The sequence below is a fragment of the Sinohyriopsis cumingii genome, chromosome 4 (assembly GCF_028554795.1).
Source record: "Sinohyriopsis cumingii isolate HCF-2022 chromosome 4, ASM2855479v2, whole genome shotgun sequence".
NCBI classification, from domain to species: Eukaryota; Metazoa; Mollusca; class Bivalvia; order Unionida; family Unionidae; genus Sinohyriopsis; species Sinohyriopsis cumingii.
Window position 1 is genome coordinate 68,609,520 of NC_142964.1, and position 22,342 is coordinate 68,631,861.

The 22,342-nt window shown below is 38.6% G+C and overlaps 1 protein-coding gene across 2 annotated transcripts in view; it reads right to left on the reverse strand.

The window, feature by feature from the left end:
• Positions 1–22,342, reverse strand: part of LOC149801395 (neurotrimin-like) — a 73,231-nt gene that overhangs the window by 33,964 nt on the left and 16,925 nt on the right. Inside the window, exons 3-6 of one of the 2 annotated variants that reach the window (XM_089955472.1) lie at positions 12,436–12,492; positions 11,794–11,891; positions 10,341–10,542; positions 9,829–9,972 (exon numbers count right to left, since the gene is read on the reverse strand). In XM_089955472.1, the coding sequence (XP_089811598.1) occupies positions 9,829–9,972; positions 10,341–10,542; positions 11,794–11,891; positions 12,436–12,492 (501 nt within the window). Of the gene's footprint in view, positions 1–9,828; positions 9,973–10,340; positions 10,543–11,793; positions 11,892–12,435; positions 12,516–22,342 lie in introns of both variants that reach the window. The other variant, XM_089955473.1, reaches the window with a different exon arrangement.

A 22,342-nucleotide genomic window follows, 5' to 3' on the forward strand; every position in this document is an offset into this window, starting at 1 on the left:
TCTTCAGGAGCACCAAAAAACACTGATACCCGACTTGGTCACAGGCCTTTTTTATACTGGAACGCGTCGCCACTGATTGTCTTTACGTCGTATTAGTTTGAGGACAGGCATGACACGTCGTGCAGGGGTACGTAACGGACTAAATCGAGCCAGTTCTTGCTTGGACAAATCCAGTAAACTTTGTAACATGCCCGATCTTTCTTGAACTTTGAATTTGGGAGAAGGTACTTTGTGAGCAGCAGCCACTGCCACTAAATTGGAAGGTCCTGCCACTGGGGAAGTTCTTTTGGGGGTCATCAACGGAGAAGTTCTTGGTGTGATCAACGTCTCCAAGTACTCTTCAGTTCTGGGTGTCATTAACGGGGAAGTGGATGAACGTGAGGCTGCCGGAGACGCGGTCACCGCCGTGGCAGGTCGTGGTTTGCGAGTGTAAGGTTGCGTCCTGGCCGAAGTGCCTCTCTTGCGACTAGTTTTCTGTGGACTTTTCTTTTTCTGGGGGCTTCTTTTCTTTTTCCGGGGTGGTGGTGGTGTCTGGTCAGAGGAGGGTCCTGCCACTGGAGAAGTTCTCCTTGGGGACCTGGTCTTTTTCTTCTTGGGGCTTCGTTGGACTTTTGTCTTGGGTATAACTTTGGGGGCATTAGGATCCCATCTTAAGAGTGAGCGAATGATGACCCCTCCTAGAGTACCGCTCCCTCCAGGTTTCAAAATGATTTGTTTTTTGGTTTGAGTGTCGATGCGGGGATCGGCCAGTTGGACCAAAGCTACTTTGTTTCGATCAAAAAAGCGTTTGGTTTGATGAGGAATCTGAATGATTCCTTGGAGTAATTGACGTGCCGTCACCGTGAACCATCGTAAGACTTCTTTGAGACTAGCTTCTAAGACACGAGCTCGTGTTTGTGGATTTTTTTCTCGACTGATGCCATACAAGGCACGAATCAATTTGACGGGAAGATGCGACTGAAGGGACGTCATGTTCGCACTGTGTGAGACAGACGAAAAAGGGTCTGAGGTTTTTATAGATTTTTTTTATGGGGAGTGAAATGAAGTCGAGGACGGAGACGTGTACAGGACAGGCCCTCCGTCTTGGCACCAGTGGTGAAACAAGTGGGTACGAAATCGCAAATCCTCGGGAGTCGTAGGTTTCAAATCGACGAGTAAATAGGCGTGTGGCGTTTGAGTGGCATCGTCGTACGCCTGAGTCAGCCAAGGCGTTCCTAACTGTTTGGCTAAGACTTGCACTTGCGATTTATCTGGAGGGCTTTTAAACAAGACCACGTAATGCGCATTGAGACTGATGGTGCGATGGGCTTTACTTTGTTGAAACAAATTTTGGGTGATGTAAACGACACTGGCATTACGGTGATGCCCTTTGCGCGTGAACCACAGTTTAATTTCTTCTTCGTCTTCTCCTAACATGTCGTCGAAAATGACCAAATGGGTTTGACGGGAGTCAGAGACGATGCCGTCGTCTTCTTTAGGAATGCCTTCCACAAACACGATGGAATCGCCTTGACTTTCTCGCAAGAGGCTGTACGCCGATTGCCACTCTTTGTAACACCACACGATCCGTTGAGGGGGTCGATCGATCAAATGATGTTTATGTTCGATCAAACGTTTGACGAATTCAGTTTTGCCAGAACCGTTAGGTCCAGCAATGAACATGTTAAAGGGATGGCGAAGATACAAAGCCTCCCAACTAGCACGACCTAAGTGTTCGTCGATGACTTTGACAGTAGAGGAAGAGGGAGCAGAGACAGTAGAGGTAGCCATGGTGTGAGGAATGTCACTTGTGACACGAAAAAACAAACAAGACAAGAGTTTATATACTTTTTCAGAACACGTTTATTGAATGTTTTTTTCAAACATGAATACGAAAGACAAAAATACATAAAAGCCAAAGGCTTAAGTACAAGAATAAAAGGCACATGAACGTGGAATAAAAAACAAGTGTCTGTACAACAACCACATGTTTTGGGTAAAGTTCTAACCAGTTCTATAGTAGGGGGTAAGGTCACACAAGTGTCCTCCCGAAAGGGTCTTTCAGGCCTGTCCACGACAGTCCTGTCCTGGGTGACGGGTTCTTCTGGCACCGTCACTAACACAGGTTGAAAAGTAACTTTTTTCCTTGAATAACTCTCGTGCATACTGGGCCACCTCTTGTGTCCAAGCCTCAAAAGCCTGGTCTCGGTGATGTCCAACATTTGACTCCTAACCAATCTGGTTTCTTCTTCGTCAACGACATGGTAAGTTACTTCAATGAACAATGAACTATTGGTCTTGGACGTTGTCCCTTTTTATATGCTGACCAATATCGATGTGACCGTACGGCAACGTAAAGTGATTGGGAAGTCTCACTCGCTTCTGGTACACGATTTGATAGATTTTTTCCAGGGGCCGACTGACGATGTGGTGAGTGGGTAAACGTACAATCTTGTTCGGTTGATAAGTGGTCACTTTAAAGTTTCCATCCTCTCCCGATTGCAAGGCTTCTTTCAATACCCCAAAGTTGACCACTCGACTGGTACGATGATTCAGAGTCAGTCCTTTCACTTTGCACGTCGTGTGCACTTCTCCTTGTTTGTCCCGGTATTCGTAGCCGTAATTTTTGGGACCACCACTGACGAAACTTAGAATCTTGTCGTCGGGATGCTCGTCTGTCCAGGCTCCTAAACGGTCTCCTTCGATGTCAGGGTGCTGTTGAATCGGGTGATGGATGTAAATGCAACTGTCCGTGTCAAAGTACAGGACGCGTTCTTCTAACAGTTCTAAAGCTTCGTACAATTTTAAGCGAGCATGAGCTGTCACGTAAGCCGCAATGATGACATTTCCAAAAGGGTCGTCTTGTACAAAGTCCAGATCTTCTTCGTAATTGACCAAGATCAAATCCTCTCGAACGACGTCCACGTGTTTCATGTATTTGGTTTTGTCGTGAATCATCTGGAAGTAGCGGGAAGGTTCTGTCAAATATTCCGTCTTGGGTAAACACGGTCGTTGTGCCATTTTACCCCACAAGCAATTTAACATCACTTTGGCAAACGATCGCCTGCCTTCGTTTTTCTCGATGTGGTCTAAAGAGATGCCTTCTTGTGCGTAGTATTTCTCTTTGAATTGTATTTGGTCTTCGGGAGTGTGACACCAGGAAGGATAGCCGCTGGCTTCTTGTTTCAGTTTCAAAAAGGCATCCACGTAGTCGGCGAAAATGCCTTTCTGAGTAGGGTCACCCTTGTGGTACTGTTGTGTCTTGGGAAAGTGGCAAATTTCGTACACTTCTAACAGTTGGTATCCCATGTCCAGAGCTTTGAACAATTCCACGCTGACCCAGGTTCCCGTCAAGGCACGTTCTTCCTGGCTGTGATGGCAAGGTTGGTCCTGGTTGCACGTTTCGGCACAAGTACGGCACAAGGGAAACATCAGTTTGCCTTGACAATGGTGAGGTAAGACGGGATGGTATAGGTTCGTGGGAGGCAAAACTTTACACTTGATCAAGCCTTCGTATTGTCGAATGTTTTTCAGGTCGATGTGTTCCGTGAACAATTGCGGGCGCCCTACAGGAAAGCGACAATATTTGCACACGTAGGGATACAGCGAACACACGTCCAAGTATTTGATTTCTTCTCCTTTCTCTTCGTCGGCTTGGTACAGCAAACAGGTGGCATTGGTCCTTCCTCCGTACAAACTATCCCTCGGGTTCAGCGGGTCCATGAACTGGTAACTTTCCACGAGGCGTTTAAACTCGGGATCGGTTTTCAAACGGTGATCGTACTCGTGTTCCCACATTTCCACCACTTGGTATCCTTGCTGTTCTAACTTTAGGCGTCGCTGACAAGTGTCCTGGTACAAGTCTTCCATGGTTCGTTGCAAAAACTGATTTTTAGTGTCACGGTCAGGGTAACAGATGGGACATCCGTGAAATAAGCAACCGTTAAACTCGTACACGATCTTGGGGTTTTCTAAGTCCCAGCCATCTACCGAATACGTTCCGATGGTCTTTTCGCCTCCTCCGTTGCGGGCATGCTGAATCCATTTGTCTTCCTTGTCGCACAAGTAATGTAACCAACGTAGATATTTGACCGAGTATTGACGCTTGACATAGTGGGTCGTTTGAGGACTGATGACAGCCACGGTGTTTTTAGGCATGAATCGTTGGCGGTACACTAAGGAACACGCTTTGGCAATGGTGCAAGCTTCTTTCAAAGGATCGACCCCTCCGTGTTCCATGAACAGTTCTCGAAATTTTCCACAGCAACGTCGTAAAATGTCCACGTCGGAACGACAATACTTTAACATTTCTTCCTGAAAGTCGAAGGGGTCAGAGGCATGAGCCTGGTACCAAGCGTAGAAAGCTTCTCGTTGTTCGGTACGCATGTTGTCGGGTTCGTAATAGTGAGCCTCAGGTAATTGGGGTAGAACGGCATGTTGATTGGCTTCCGTATTGAAAAAGTGTGGAAAGTACCCTTTAGCCATTTCTGTCATTCCAAACGTTTTAGGCATTCGACTCAAAGGCATGGCCAAGTAACTCATCGAATCTTTAAACTGTACTTGTCCCACTTGCATGAAAATGATTTTGGCTCCGTTCAAAGTGACTTTAGGACGTTCGGTGCCTTGATCCGTATAGTATCTGAGAAGAAACTGTCCATCGTATCCGGAGAAATTGTGAGCCATCACCGTGGCATGACGATGACAATCTCCGTAACGTTCGATGTCCTCTTTGCTCCATGTCTTGTCGATAGGGTCTAAGACCCATTGGGCAAAATCGGCTAACGTGTTTGGTCCTCGAAAGATTTTTTCACGTCCTCCAGGAATCTTGCTGCAGTGAGGGCAATGACTGAAGATAGGTTCTTGAATGCACTTCTCGCACGCTCGATGAGCCACGCAGAAATTAGGAATGTGAATGCCGGTCTCTTGCATGCATTCGAAATCGAAAAAGATGAAATTGCCTTTCTTCTTCCTCTGGTGGGGGTTGGTATTTTTGCACGTAACATTCGTGTTCCAAATCCACGATGTGGTGACAAATGTGACATTTTTTCTTTCCTCGACATACGTGTGCCTTGGTACTATTGGTACGTATGCCTTGTCCACACGTAGGGCACAATCTCAGGAGTTGACAAGCACATTTCTTCTGTGAACCTTGTGTTTTCAAATGTTGCTGGTAACAGGTAGGGCTGACAAACGTGCGCAGACAAGTTGAACAAGGCACTGGTTCTTCGCTCAGACAGGGTTGTGAGGCCAAACATCCTGGGCATTTCCATCCACAAGACTTGTGTTGCTCTCGATTGTTATAACCATAATCACATTTCTCACAATAATAACTGTATCCCAGGAATCCAGTGATACTGGTAATGGTATCGAAATGTTCATCGTGATAATAGACATGAATGTATTTTCCGTCCTTAAAATCTTGGCCTCGAAACAACAGAGTTCCACGCATTTCTTGAGGGTGCACTTTCAAGGTTTAGCGTGGAGCTAGGGCATCTTGCAATTTTTGCATCTCAGGAATGCCACAGGGTGTGTCTTTAGACAGTCCGGCTTGTTGTAACAGGAGTTCTGCTTCATTTCGTTGTTTGGCTCGATCGGATCGTTGAATAGTTTTCCAGGTTCTTTTCCATTCTACCGTGTCGTTCTTGTTGGTATAGGTTCGTCCCATCACGATGGCACGGGCTAAACACATCTGGTCTTGAGGGTTGTGAATTCGAACGAGACTTGTTTTGGTGTTGCGAAGGTTGTCCACCAATAACATCTTTTTGCGTCCTGTCCCTTGAGGAAGAGAGACGTGGGCCATTTTCAGTGTGGCTTTACCATCGGTGATGTCAAACTGGTCATTAGATTGTTGTACGTGTTGAATCTTGTCCATGATTTTGGAAGGGGTTAGTTCTGCGGGTCTGCTAAACTCGATCCAAACAGGGGATTTCAAACCGTCGTGATCTATGGATAGTGTCAAGCGATCGTCTTCTTTGGGTTGACATTGTCGCTTGAGTGCGGTGAGCAAAGAATCCCACATCTCGGTGATAAACCCTTCTGCTTTCTCCAAGGGTACGTCGGCCTTGAAATCTTTAAACTTCACCGTGTAGGTGTAAGCCGTGGTTCTAAATTTTCTAGAGGAGCGCTTTTCCGTCTCTCGAATGGAATAGTACTTTTCAGGGTTGACTAAGGGTGGTGAACTTGGTTTAGAGGGTTCGGATTCTGGTTCACTCATGTCCTCTTCAAAATCACTGGCATGAATTTGTGCCAAGATTTCAGCCCTGGTACGAGGCGATAGATCACGTTTCTGCCTCTTACTTTCTTCTTCTTCTTTCTTCTCGAATGAATAGGATCGTTTCATCTTGAGTGCAAAACGTCAAATGACTCAAGTTCAAACACCATAGACTAATTTATAGTCATGGCAAACCAGCGTATATAAAAAGGGTGTGTCTTGTCCTTTCACTATTCATTTCACTCTCAAACCGAGGAGAACGATGGAAGAGACTAGCCAAATCGAACGTTTCGTCAGAGCTTTGCGAGGGGTCATTAGAAAATTCTCTTCAGACCAGCCGACAGACTACTCTCCTTCCTTTCGAGATAAGAGTCAGGATACTTGCTATATCTGTCAGAAGAAAGGGCATTGGTCTTCAGAGTGTCCAGACCGTCAAAAAAGAAAAAAAAAACAGGGGCTAAAAAAGACAAAAGTCAAGATACCTGTTATTATTGTAAAGAAAAAAGACATTGGTCTCCAGATTGCCCAAAAAAGAAACAAGAGGAGTCAGAAGAAAAGAAGGATTCTTCAGAAGAAGAGAGGGATTCTTCGGAAGAAGAGAGGGATTCTTCGAAAGAAGAGAGGGATTCTTCAGAGGAAGAAAGAAGACAATTCTATTTAAAAGAAGCAAAGAAACAGGAGAAGAAAAGAAGAAGGGAAGAAAATGAGGAAAAAACGGTGAAGAAATTCAAAAAACAGAGAGACTAAACAAGGAGAAAGAAGTCAATGAACTTTTAATTAAAGTGTTGTGCTGTGAATTGGATTGTAAAAAATGGATAAAAGAATACATGAATGATATAAGGTAAGTGTCTTTGAGTTTTGATTTTAAAATAAGAAGCTACACTCACGCACTCATACACAGACACGTACTATAAGGGTAAAATGGGTGGGGTTTATTTTTGAGTTATTGGCAAATTGAAATTGTATTTCTTTTCGAGAAATGTGGGTGGCCCTGAAAAGGGCCTTTCTTTTTGGTGTAGTGGTGAGTTTAACCAATCAACTTTAACTGCCTTAAGCCTTTGCCACGGCCAAGGCCTACTTCTGATGATTGGGTTGAAATCACTAAGGGTGGTACGATAGGCTTAGTCACAGGGTTGGCGTGTTTAGCTCGGGAAGGTCGTATTCTCTTCGGTCGTGATAAAGAAGTCTGATACATTTGTTTCAGACTTCTTAACTCCGCTAAAATGTCCAACAGTACCGTAGCTGTTTGATTTTCACCCTCTTGTTTCTTTGCTGCTACTTCTTCTTGCTGTTGTTGCTGTTGTTTTTTTCTTACCTCTTCTTGTTGCTGTTGCTGTTGCTGTAGGAGAAAAGCTTGTTCCGCTTCCTTTTGTCGTTGCATAAATTTCTCCAATTCTTCTTTCTGTCTCTGTCTAAAATTCTCCACTTGCGGTAATGAAGAAGGTAACGAAGGTTCCGGAACAAATTCTTGCGAGGTAAGAAAATCCACAAAATCCCAATGTACCTCTTCTGAAAGTAAGTCCGGGTTCCCTTGGGCAGTCTCCCCTGCTGGTGCACCCCAATGGATCGTTTTCTGAGTTTTCGTCATGTTGAATCACTGTCGCATAGATTGACTGCCACAAGCGCTAACGAATCTATATAGACCACGTGACGTCACAGACTGCTCTCTTCGGATTGGATGCGAGCTGACTGAATTTTGTAACGCGTGTTCGGATTGGTGAATGAATTCAATCCGTTTCAATCCTTCCTGTACCTATAAATAAGCGCAGTTCGCTGCATTGATTCACCTATTCTCGTCGCTTCAAGATGTGGACCACAGTTGAGTCATCCACCCTTGTGTCTTCCATGATGTTTAGGACGGACATGCTCATGTATGTCAGGTCCAAGTGGACTGTTGTTGATAGGACAGATACTAGTCAATGGATGAGGAGAGTTTACATAGAAAGACAAGGATGTCTTAAGAGGGTACTTGTGTATGGACCGGCAGTTAGAAGGAGTTTAAGAAGAAGAAGAAGAAGATGTGACAGATGCCATCTATGTTAATATTAATATTAACATAAACCCAAAGGCCCTTTTCAGGGCCAGCCATATTTCTCGAAAAGAGATAGCCTTTCCATTGCCTACCCCTTTTTTTAAATTTAAATTTAAATTTAAATTTAAATTTAAAAAAAAAATCCCATATTCAATTCCCCTTATCCCTAGACAAACCCAAACTCTATTCCCATGTTAATTTCCCCTTGTCGCTAGACAGACCCACACTATAGTTCCCTGTTAAATTCCCCTTGTCGCTAGAGTGACCCACGAATTTTCTCCATGTTAATTTCCCTTGACGCTAATCTGACCCACGATTTTTCTCCATGTTAATTTTCCATTGTCGCTAGAGTTGCCCAAGGGGTCTTGTAATGTTAATTCCCATTGTCGCTAGGGTGCCCCCATTTACTACTGACACACATTTCGTCTAGTATTTAATTTCCTCATTAGATGCAGACGTGAATTCGTTCACAGTATTGGATGTGTCAAACTGTGTGGAAACAGCTCGGGCCTAGGTGTTAGAGCGTCCGCCTCTGATGCGGCAATTCGCGGGTTCGAACGCCGGCCGGGTCATACCAAAGACTTATAAAAATGGTACTAACAGCTGCCTCGTTTGGCGCTCAGCATTAAGGGGTTAGTGTTAGGGATGGTCGGCCTGCTTTCAGGGTAATGTGCTTGGTGAGACATGATGCTACACGTCTGCGGCATGATACCCCAGTAATAAACATTGCTATAAACTGCCACACTGCTGACATCGTAGCATTATGACTGGTAAATTGTTAAAGCTGCATTACAATTCTAAATAATATACACACACGCACTCACTATGTGTGGCTTCTAATATAATTATATCATAGCAAACTGAAATTTGTAAGCATTAATCAATTACTTGTTGTCAGCGTAGATTTATATGTCTGAGGGCTCAAGGTAAAGCAGCTGTCAACCCATGATAAACAAAGTTTCCATGTGGTCTGCAATCACAGATGCACACGTGTGCAAAAATCGTCTATGGAACAAATGTGATGTGATGTGATTTTGGATTTTTAACGTAGCTTTAACAATTTTTCAGTCATATCGCTACGATGTCTGCAGTGTGGCAGTTTATAGTGATGGCTAGCACTGGGGCATCATGCCGCAGACATGTAGCATGATGTCACACCCAGTCACATTATCCTGACACCAGGCCGACCAGTCCTAACACTAACCTCTTAATGCTGAGCGCCTAGCGAGGCAGCTGTTAGTACCATTTTTGTAAGTCTTTGGTATGACTCGGCCGGGGATCGAACCCACGACCTCCCGCATCCGTCTATGGAACAAATCACGGGGAACTAGAAAAGGATTTCGGACCCTGGAACTGGAATCGGCCAGCCGGTCCTCAATCCCATTATTATCACACTACTTAAATTATGATGAGGCTGCCCTTCTTATGAACGTTTTAGGACAAAGGTAAATTATATTTTAGAAAGGTGGATAGGATTTATCTGTTATAAATCCTATTAGTAACACAAGGGGGTGGGGAAATTTAAGAATGTACATCAATCCTAAATTTTGAATTCACATATCAGTTAAAAAATCCAGTGCTATTTTTTAAAAAAAATGTTACTTACCTTGCCCTATTCCGCCCACTTGATGAGGTGGCTTTGAGTACCAGCTAATATTCGGAGTCGGGAAACCAGTGGCGTTACACCAAACACTACCTGTACCTCCCTCATCAAATGTTATATCGTGTGTCTGGTGTATCATGGGTGGAGCTGGAGGTAAAATAAACATACATATATTTATATCCGGTGAGCATGGTTTTACGATTTTACCTAGCCTCTCTGTTAGTGAAATAAACTGCAGTTTTGTTGTATTGGTATGTACACCGTGGTTTCTTATTTCAATTTGCATGTCATTTAGAAATAATTTTGTAGACGCGCGCGCGGCACACACACATACACGCACACACATACACACACACACACACACACACACACACACAGGAGAGCGCGTGTAGACGGGACAAGTATTAAGTTTCACAATTAAATAATGCTTGACCATTTGATCCATTCCACCGCTAGCCCAACCATTCACATCCCACACACACAAGCAAACAGTCAGCATGGAGATGTATACTTACTTAGTACGACAAGGTCGATTTCCGTCATTACGTTACCATTAACTTTACATGTGTAACCTCCAGCATCTGTCACCTGTACGCGCTCTATGACCAAGTTCCATTCTCCCTGGTATGGATTTTTGACGACCATTCGTTTCACGTAGGGACCCAGAACGTTCAGGGACATGCTTAAGAGCTTGTTTGGGTTTTTGAACCACTGCACCTATCAAAAGAAAACGAACAATGCAGAAAATCTTACGTTATTCCCAATGTTCAGTTCAGGCGAAATTTAGGAAACAATTTGATTAATTGCTATCTTTTGTGAAATTCGGATTTGTTTCCCGAATTTCAAATATCTCGTTACAAATTTGCACCCGTGTATGAGTCTAATGATTGCAGAATGATACTCAGTATTTTAATCAATAAACAACAGTGTTCATTGAAATTAGCAAGAAGAACAACCGAATGGGGAAGACAAGCACCTCGCCTTATGTGTCTCATCAAATTATGCCGTAACGAAGTTATACTACACAGGCAATATTGTTATAAAATATTCATTTTGTTTCTCGATTAGTTCAGCATTATTGAAACTGAACAATATTTCACCATACTGCATTGCGTGATACTGCAATATACGTGTAGAATATGCTACTATGGGCACGTGAACACTCAGATTTGAATTGCTCGCGGTTTTTTTGCATAAAGTTGTGTAGTCCTCCAAAATTTAAATAAATGAATCTAGTTCACTTGGATAATTAATTGAAAAGTGAAACGAAAACGAGGCCACCCAGTCTGTAAGGCGCAAGACGGCGCTGCGACTGTTGCAAATTCGCATAATTAATTGAAAGACTATATTTTGTATGTCAAATAAAATTTAGTTAGATACAAACAAGATTAATGTATTTTTGACGTTACGAGCATTAATATGTCATAATCTCCATACTGTCGACTCTTTCGAAAGAGACGAAATCAAAACATACTCGTTTGTTGCAGAAATTCCCGTTTCTTTCCCATACTGATCGCTGCGAATTCACATCGAAAATACAGTTGAGGTAGGCAAAGACTTCTATTTTGAAAGATTAATAGCTCTCCTTCTCATTGCATATAATAGGGAGACGAAAAGGTTTCATTTTATAATCACTCCAAGAAAATAATTAAAAACGGGTATATAATAAATACGTTAGCACATTTAAATATGAAAATATGATATCGCTTTACCCGCAAGCTACGTCCAAACGTCATGCAGTATTGCCCCTCCCCTCTAAGAAAAAAGAAGGCAAAACAAGAACAACAAGAAAGAAGAAAAAATAAAACAACAAAACAAACAAAATGTAGAAACCCATATTTATCAACTGGCGGCATTGACGTGACGTTCCTATCGCCATCTTATATTTCTTTAAAATTATTTTATTGTCTAGAAAGCCTCCTGTAAACAGAGAAAGTAATGGAGAAAAGTTAGGGAATGAAACGTTACCGAATCGAAGCTTTCGTTCTCTACTTTGCATGACAAAGTGGCTGGCTTGTCAACCACAACATCAACCAAAGCACCTTTTACATCACTCAAGAGGGATCCTGAAATAAATATAAATAATATAAATAAATAAACATAATGAAATCGAAATACGTCTTAATATCCTTCTTTCATTACTTGTTCCCCAAAACGAAAATGTGTACTTCTATTACAAATATGATAGGATTAAATAAGACAGTATCTATTCATATTTTTTTTTTGCTTGTTATGTTTCTTTGGTTGTTTATTTACAAATAAATAAATAAATAAACTGTATAAAAACGGCAAACAAGTTCATGGGTTAAATTGTAAGATAAATAGTTAATGGGTCAATGGGTCAATGTTTAAAGGACACAACTTTCGGATTGACAAGATGGGACGTATAATGCAATACCCGTACATATTTTTGTGAAGACCGATGAGTTGAGGTAGTTCTTGGAAAAGTGGTTTATGTAATTTCGTACTTATTATGGTAAATTACTATTCTTTATTTTCAATAGAGCAAAATCCCCGCCCAAAAACAAGCAACAACATAGAACATATATACAAAATAAAACAAGAGAGGAAAATAAGGAGAAAATAAAAGCCATGAGCAAACATACTCACCGGTCAGAAAACAAATGAGAAATCCAGGTGTCATCTTGGGAAACATTGCTCTAGTTTCTTAGACATAAAACGTAAGAAAGCTGTAGAGATAAATATGATAACAATGCACAAATGACGAAATTAGCTGACAATAAAGTATGTATATATGTATGTATGTATGTGTGTGTGTGTGTGCGCGTATATGTGTGTGTGTGTGTACATGCACGTATGTGTGTAAGCATTCATATCTGCATAAACATATGAATGGTTTGTGATAGATATGGTACATGCGTAGTCTTGAAACACACATTATATATATATATATATATATATATATATATATATATATATATATATATATATATATATATATATATATATATATATATATATATATATATATATATAAACACATTTCCGTCATTCTACCCAAGTTGTCTCGCTAACACTTCATAACTGGTGTAATACTAATTTGGGCACAGTCAAACCTTCTGCTGCTCTCTCATACGTCTACCTTTATGCAACAAGTGTTCTGTCAGTTTTATCCTCAGATTTACCAAACAACGCTTTCTTGGTAATTTTAATAGAAATTGTTTAATTCTCTCCACTTAAACTTGCTCCTAAAATACAATACATTAGACCCTATTTTTGAAACTCTTAAGTTTAAATTCATTTTATCTGTCTGGTGGTTTAGAAGATTGACATTGTGGAATGTCCATTGGCAATTGACCTTACGCGAGATGATAGATCGCTCCGCCTACCAAACACGTGACATGACCACCTGTTAACCTCCGACAAGCATGCATTAGTTGGCAAAGAAATATATTTCAGTTTAGGTGATAAGTTTTTCAAAAATGATTTGTGTTATACTTAGAAATATAAAATTGCAAAGTTACATAAATTATACTGCAGTAAAAAATATTTATATCTGTATTTCATGTTCGTGTAGTAATAACTTATGCTGCTCAAGAAGTTATTATTGTAAAAGGAAATTCTCTCCAAAAGATGCTTATGTATTTAGTATATAATCTTATCCTTATTAATTTTATCTGTCTGATGTTTCTGCTGCCTTGGAGGTAGATGAATTAAAAATTAATAAGAAAATCCTAAATGACTGCTGTTTAGAAGTATACTGTTGAACATAATTATGTTAAAGTTCTAATGTGTTCGTCAGACGGAATTTTGATCAATGATGTATGTTGATGGAAACATGTAAATGCATGCTTAATACATCGGACGATAATTATCTAAATCTGTTCTTATTGTATGCACCTATTACAATGTTGTATTGTTATGTATATTTGATTTAATTTATATAAGGTTTTAGTTAATCCACTAGAAACTGACAATCCTTGTTTGGATCAGAAAGTCGATCCTATTGAAAAAGAATTCCTTGATTTATACCAAGCTTACGCACTTACTATAGCTATGGAAAAGAAAGCGCTTGAGAATCATGTTGATCAGGACAGTATTCCTTTAGCTGACACACATACTGGTCAAGCTTTTGATGAGGTCAATTTAGTTCCTTCTTTGCATCAGTCAGAAGGTATTGATTACAGTGATCCTCTTTTAACTAATCATTCTCTATATTCTAATCAGGATGACAAAAGACTATCGTTTGTCGTTGAACAGGAAAGAAATCCTACGATCTCCTGTTTGTTTCAAAGGGCCATTAGTGAAAATTAAGCCACAGAAGAACCTGTCAGATATTTCATTAAAAATATAATTCTTATGAGAACATGGAGATCTCCCGAGGTATCTGCTATTGATTTGTTGATCAGTGAACTATCAGATTGTAGTTACAAAATCGTCTGGCCCATGAAACGCCTTTGGCTGGTCATTTAGGGATTACTAAGATCTTGAGTCACTTCTATTAGCCAAAAAACTAAAAGTGATGTTTGTAAATACTGTAGATAGTGTCATACTTGTCAAATGGTAGAAAACCCCAATCAGAAGATACCTAAGGCTTATGTGCAACCTTTCCCTGCATTTGACGAACCATTTAGCAGAATTATGGTAGATTGTGTTGGTCCCTTACCTAAGACCAAGTCAGGTAACCTATACTTGTTGACCATAATGTGTGCGTCAACAATGTTCCCATAGGCAATTCCTTTGAGGAATATTAAATCGAAAACAGTAGTAAAATCTATGATAAAGTTGTTTTCTCAATTTGGCTTTCCCAAATCTGTCCAATTTGATCAAGGGTCAAAGTTTATGTCAGGCATTTCCAACAAGTTATGTACGAATTAGGCATCCAAAAATTCAAGTCTTCTTCATATCACCCTGAAAGCCAAGGGGCATTAGAAAGATTGCATCAGGATTTGAAAAATATGATTCGATTATATTGTTTGGATGCCGGTAAATATTGGGATGAAAGCATTCATTTACTGGTGTTTGCAATGAGGGAATCTATTCAAGAATCTTTAAGATTCGGTCCCTTCGAACTGGTCTTTGGACACACTGTGTGTGTACCATTGAAGTAGTTGAAAGAGAAACTTCTTTCTAATGAAGATACTGAAATTAATCTTCTCGATTATGTTTCCAATTTTACGTACTAGTTATCAGAGGCTTGCAAGGTTGAAAGAGATACTCTGTAATCTACTCAGTCGAAAATTAAATTAAGATATGATAAAAACGCAAAGGAAATGAGTTTTTCAGCATGGTGAAAGAGTTTTGGCTGTCTTGCCAATACCATGAAATCCTCTTCATGACTAGTATTATAGTCCCTACACAGTTGAAAAGAAAGTAAATGATTTAAAGTATATCATAAATAAACCTTACAGGCGAAAAATCAACGTTGCCACGTAAACATATTAAAGGAGTATATTGATAGGGATAGTCATTTTAAACATGCAATTAATTTAATTGTACCTATCCCACTTAGTGAAGCTTTAAGTAAACGAATACCATCAGACTCTATTGATTTTGGAAGGACAGATCTTCGGAATTGAGAAATTATGAATGATCAGGACCAGAAACTTTCACATTTGCAACAGCTAGAAAGGTATGAACTTAAACAGTTAATATTTGAATATGAACACTTATTTCCAGATGTTTATAAAAGAACAAACAAAATTTTCCATGACGTTGAAATTGTATATTCCAAACCTGTGAAACAACATCCATACAGGATGAACCCTCTCAAACAGGAATAATCGAAAAAAGAAACTCGGTATTTGCTGGAGAATGATTTCTTAGAGCCCAGTAAAAGTGTCTGTGGTTCACTATGTATACTTGTTCCTATACCAATAAAACTTTCCGTATGTGCAATGATTATAGGAAGGCGAACAGAGTGGCAAAAACAGATTCATTTCCATAACCAAGAATCAATGACTGCATTGATAAATCAGAAATGCCAAATATGTCATCAAATTTGAAATTCTGAAAGAATTTGTCAAATTCCACTGACGGAAAGAACAAAGGAAATTTCGGCATTCGTGACTCCAGATGGATTTTATCACTATAAAGTGATGCCGTTTGGGATGAAGGGTTCGACAAGTACTTTTCAACGTCTAATGAATATGATCACCTCTGGTCTAGATACTTGTCATGCTTACATCGATTATGTCATCATCTCCAGCGACACGTGGAAAGAACATTTAGCAACAATTCAGAAATTCTTTGGCAGCCTCACTTATGCAAGTCTGACAATCAGTTTATCCAAACGTGAGTTCTGCCGTGCTTGTGTAACATTTTTAGAACATATCGTGCGAAATAGAAAAGTTAAACCTATAGATGCTAAGGTCAGGCTTATCTCTGAAATCCCTGCGCATGTTAGCAAAAATCAACTGATGCATTTTGTTAAGTATGTTTGGATTCTATCGGAAATGTTGTTTCAATTTTTCCTTAATTAATATACTTTCCTTGGACTGAAAATTGCCAGGATGCTTTTAATAAATTAAAAGCCATAGTTAAAAGCGCGTCAGTTCTTACATCTCTAAATTTCAGTCAATCATTTAAACTGTCTATTGATGTAATTGATGTTGCGAATGGAGCAGCATTGATTCAAGAAAACGAAACAGTGTTGATCCTCCAGTGTGCTAGTTTTCTAAGAAATTAGAAAAGCACCAAAGAAATGATTCAACAATCGAGAAGGAGTGTTTGGCTTTTATACTGGCATTACAACATTTTGAAGTTTACATTAGTTCAGCTCCTTCTTCGATTATTGTGTTTAGTGATCACAGCTTCCTTACTTTCATCGGGAAGATTAAAATTAAAAATAAAAGACTACTAAGGTGAAGTTTGTTGTTACAGAAATATAATCATGACATCAGGTACATGAAGGGAAAAGACAATTTAATAGCAGATGCACTTTCCCGTGTATGGAAATGTATTATTTTATGTATACTTTATATAATTCATAAAAATTCTTGTTTTTTTTGAACCTCATGTATAATAATTATATGGTAAAAAAAGCTTTATTATTTAAATCATTTTTATTCTTTATGGGGAAGTTATATGTATATTTGATTTAATTTATATTTGATTTAATTTAAATGTTTGTTTTTAGTTTGATTTATTCCATTACATGCTATTGTATTGAAATTTTATTTACTGGATTTGACATTTTCCAGATATTCAGTTCAGTGTTTCTTAAACACTAATAATGGGAACTTTGTATCTAATGCTGACCTAGTTCCTGACCTTGATTCAAAAATCTTAGTCTTTTTTAAAGCAGATTCATAAAGTTAAATCGAGGCCATACTTGGAGTACGTGACAAAAATAACATGTATCAATCGTTTCAAACTCTGATATTTTCGGAAGATTGCCCCGCATCCGGGCATCAATTTTGCGCAGTAGCCAGAGTTAATATTGATGTATTGAGAAATATTTATCATTCTTGCTTTAACACTTGAAACGTCAAAGTGCTTTTTGTTTTTACCAGTTTGAGTTGAATTTTTAATTTTTCTTCAATTTATTTGGATTCCAAGAGATTATTTTTTTCCTTGAAATACTTGTGCTCTAAATTCATTCTTGGACAGTTGTAGAATTTTACTCAGAATTCAAAAACTGGAATATTTTTTTATGTGGTTCAACAAGGAACTGTTGACACATCAGGAGTACGCAGACCACATCGTACGTCATCGCCTTCCATTTTGAATTTGGGATTTCATCGGGATTCGAACTCAATTTCATTAGAACATTTTATTACTAGGACTTAAAATTTTTGTTATTGGATTATTTTTGGATTTGATTTGTCGAACCGTTATGTTATCTTTCTCATTTTTACCTTGCTTTTCTAGGGAAATAAATTACTTTTTAAACTTTACAACGCTTATTTCTTCAATCTTTTCTTGTTGCGTTTTGTAAGAGCCTGACCGTAACAGTATCCCCACCCCTCTTTCAGTCCATTAAAAACGTAAAAGTCACTCAAGTGTCTGAAGGATTAAGACGATAAATCATTATTTTTGGGACAAGCCAACATTAATGTGTACATTTGCAAAATTTAATATAATACAGTCTTGGGTTCAGTGATTCTTATAGAAGAAAAATAATATACATCAAAGTCCGAAACTTATGAGGTTCTCTGCCCATTATCTACAGACGTTTACTTTTCGAATCTTTTCAATTTCATTCCTTTTTTTTTCAAGCCATCTACGGGACATGATTTTCTACACTTTTATGCCAACAAACACGTTGTAATTATCATCGTTTCCATACTTAGTTGATCGTACACACGACCACAAAAAGTCTTTATCCATTGAAGTTTTGTCTATGTTTCAGGAAAGGACTAATTCTAGTTTCTCCATTTAGTGGATATCGAATGTTAGAATTTAAAGGCTCCCACTGCCTACCTTTCACCCTTTTCGAGCGATAAATCAACAGATCATTGCGAAATTGGTAAATTCGTTGTCGCCAAGGCAACTCAGCTAAAATAAACTTGACTTTTAGTATGAGGTGGGGTATTAGAATAAATCAATCAGTTGTGAAAGACTAAATTCTGCACCTTAAACAAAACAAATGCCATATTGGATTTTTTTTTCATGCAGAGGGCTCAGAGTTCTAATATCAAACTTTATTCAGTTTAACAATATATCTATATTACTTAGCTTTTAAAATCCACATAGTCATATCCAGTTTTACCACTATAATTTTCATAAATGTTCCAAAATAATACCAACAATAACATAAAGCTGTATATTCAACTCAATTAATGCTAGTATTGTTAGGATTTCTCTCTTTTATTGGGAGCAATTCTAGAAATGTGAGACAATCCTTGCCATTACGGTTTTTTTTTCTTCTCACCTCAGTCACATTCAAGAATTCTCAATAATTTTCAAAAACTCAACATTTTCATGCCATTGGATATTGAAATTGATCTATTGTACTGCATATGCTCCCAGTATTAGTGTCATCACCGGAGTGAATGTGTAATTTTTGCACACGATTTATATTAATATAATAATGTTTTACGAGTGTTCCCACCCGTTGAGCAATTCGTCGTATCATTTTCATTGGATATGTACATACTTCCTGCCATTAATTATTTCTGTCTTCAAAAACTTTGATTATGCTATGTTGGTTTAATACGAAGTGAATTCCTCATTGCAAAAAAATATCATTTATATACTCTAGCTCCAACTCTTCCAGTTTGTAAGCAACCGGATCGCCTAAAATTAACTGCCTCAGTTTTAATGTTTCTTCGGTAAAGCTAGAAAGGCAGTCTTGTTAACAAATTTATATTTATAATATCTAACTGCTTCGCCGATTTTAAAATTTGGGAGTTCCAAAGTTTTCATTAGTTAAGTAACAAACTAGGTTGATTCATACTGTTTTAATTTTATTTAGCATGCTACTAAAGACATATCTATTGATTTGTGTTAAGTATTTCTGTATTCCTCAACTAGTTTAAACATATTTTGTTGTTTCAATTGGAGTGAAACACTTCCTGATTCTAATCATTATGGTTCTGGTAGAACCATACGTTAGAGATGCTATTTTGTCTAAGAAAAGTTAAAATATTCATCGCTGTCATTTTGCAGGAAATCTTATCTCTTTTGTTGTGAAACTATTTTAGTTCTTTAAACTGTACCTTTTAGGTTTTCGTTATTTAGATATGTCGTTTCTGAATGCATTTTATTAACCCGTAAATATGTTTCTGACTGTCATATTTGTTGTACACGTTGTTGTATTTCCCATATGCGCACATGTCAACTATGTCTATATGCCTCTAACCATCCTCGTGATTAACGCAACCCTTTTATTTTATGGAATTGTTTTCATCGCTTCCTTGTGTAAAATGCAAGTATAATCCTCGATGAATCATTCTTACATTTCAACAGATTTGATTTTACTTCGGTCCCGTATAATTTGCTGCTGCAGTTGATTAATTCTTGTATAAGCAAATTGACTTTCAAGATTGTATCAAAGATGTCTTAAATAGTGTTTTTTGTTCATTATTTCAAAGAAAATTTAAACATCCATAGAATAATCCCTGCGCGATAAAATTGTCTTTGGGTGTTATCAGCAAGCCAGCAGGCTAGTAAGACAATTGTCTGTAACAGGTATTTTTATTTTCAACAATTTGCAACCTTTTTTTCTCAATACCTTTAAACGTATGAATGATTTCAGATTTATGTCAAACTTTGCCTTTCCTATTGTCAACGTTGTAGACTCTGCTAAGTAGGATTCTATTCCATCGCTTCATACAGTGAGTCACTTTGTTTCATTTTAAATTAAACTTTGTCCGCTATAAATTCTCCTTCTCTCTCTATCTCTTATTTGCTTATATCATTATGATTCGAATTCTTTCGATTGTATAGGTCTTCAAGATGCACTGGAGAACATAATGTTATCCTTGTTAGATATTATCTGTAAATCTGCCTATTATCTGAAATATTGGAGGATATCGTTTTGTATTTTTGATATCAACAAATTAACACTTGTATTCTTTTACATGTTATTATTCATCTCAATCAACTTCGACGATACTTTTATCCAGTGAAAACTTGTAAAAACAAATGTATTATAGACATTGTTCTTTATGTTTAACTCGATACTCATTTATATCATCACTCTGAAACTGTTGAATTGAAGACATTGTGCTTTGTGCAATTAGTTTTGCTGTGCAAACAACATGACGTGTGTGTGTGTGTGTGTTGGCAAACTGTCCTAGTAATCCGACTAGCATTATAATTTTTTTAATTTGGAAATATTATCATCGAGTCTGACCCGTTCAGTCATTCTAAGAGTAATTATCAAACCTAGATTACTTAAAATTTGAATTGGTCTAAATTGGTATCACACTTCGTAAAATTTCACTGTTGTATTTTTTGTTAAAATCTGAATATGAATATCCTCGAATAAATAGCGACAGGCAAATGTGTGTTGCATATAAATTTGCAATGATGCTGAGATCGCCCCTCTAAGTTTGCTGATCTATTGAAGCTTAAATTTTCATTTTTGATTTCCTCGTGTTTTACACGCTATGAAAAAAACAATAGATTTATGGATATATAAGCAGGCAGGTATGTAGGTAAAGATATAGAAGAAAATAGTTGATCAAACATGTACAAGTATGTATGTATGTTTTTGTAGTTGTTGTTGTAGGGTTTTAACGCCATTTTTCAGCACAAGACAGGCTATACATGGCGGCCAGGATAACTGGTGGAGGAAGAACCCTGGAAAACCCAGGGAAGAACCACCGACCCTCGAGAAGCTACTGGCAGGCTTTCCCACGTACCCACGCTAGAAGAGCCTTGGACTCGAACCCACGCAGAAATAGGTGAGGTGGCAGTGATCCGGAACGGTGAGCGCTTTAGACCACTTGGCCACTCGGGGCCCCTATGTATGTATGTATGTATGTATGTATGTATGTTGGATGGATGAACAATCAGACAAGCAGGGAGGTAAATAGGCAGATGGAAAAATATTTACTAGATTGATAACCATGCAATAGACAACGAGAGATTTAAGTTAATTTGTTGACAGAAGAAAGTGAGGTCATTGTATAATTGCATACATTATTCAATAGCAAATGACCATTGATTCATAAAATATAGTGAACATTTAGGTTCGTTTCCTTCCTGCTTTCCTGCTGATGTGAACGAATAGTATGGTAGAAATATGACATCCGTATCCCATTAAGTAGGTCTGATAGTTGCATCATATTCGCGAAAAGGCAATAATTTTTCGAGCAAAAAGATGTATTTTTCGCTAAAACCACCATTTTGTGAGGAAAATGTCAGTAGTGAAGTGGGGCACTTTAGCGTCAATGGGAATTAGCATTACAGAGACCCCTGGGTCACTTTAGCGCCAAGGGAAAATTAACATGGAGAAAAATCGTGGGTCACTTTAGCGTCAAGGGGAATTGAACATGGGAATAAATCGTGGGTCAATCTAGCGTCAAGGGAAAATTAACATGGAGAAAAAATCGTGGGTCACTCTAGCGTCAAGGGGAATTGAATATGGAGAAAAATCGTGGGTCACTCTAGCGTCAAGGGGAATTGAATATGGAGAAAAATCGTGGGTCACTCTAGCGTCAAGGGAAATTGAATATGGGATTTTTTTTAAAAAAAATAAAAAAATAATTTTTTTTTTAAAAAAAAGGGGTAGGCAATTGAAAGTCATTCTCTTTTCGAGAAATATGGGTGGCCCTGAAAAGGGCCTTTGGGTTTCTTCTTCTTCTTCTTCTTCTTCTTCTAACTCCTTAACTTCTTCCACCAAGTCCTCACTTTTTCCATTATTCCTTTCTTCTTCTTTTTCTCCTCTGGCATCCAGTCTGGATGACCCAAGGCTCTAAACCTTTCCTGGACTTTGATCCAATTCTGATTTAGCCTTTCAAAATCAGCCTGTTTCTTTTTGTTTTCCTGATCTTTTCTTTCTTTATACCATCTCTCTTTAATCTTCTTTACCTCTACCTCCATCACTTTTCTCATCAACTCCTCTCCTTTCCTCAGTCTTTCCTGACCTCTCTCCACAAAAGAG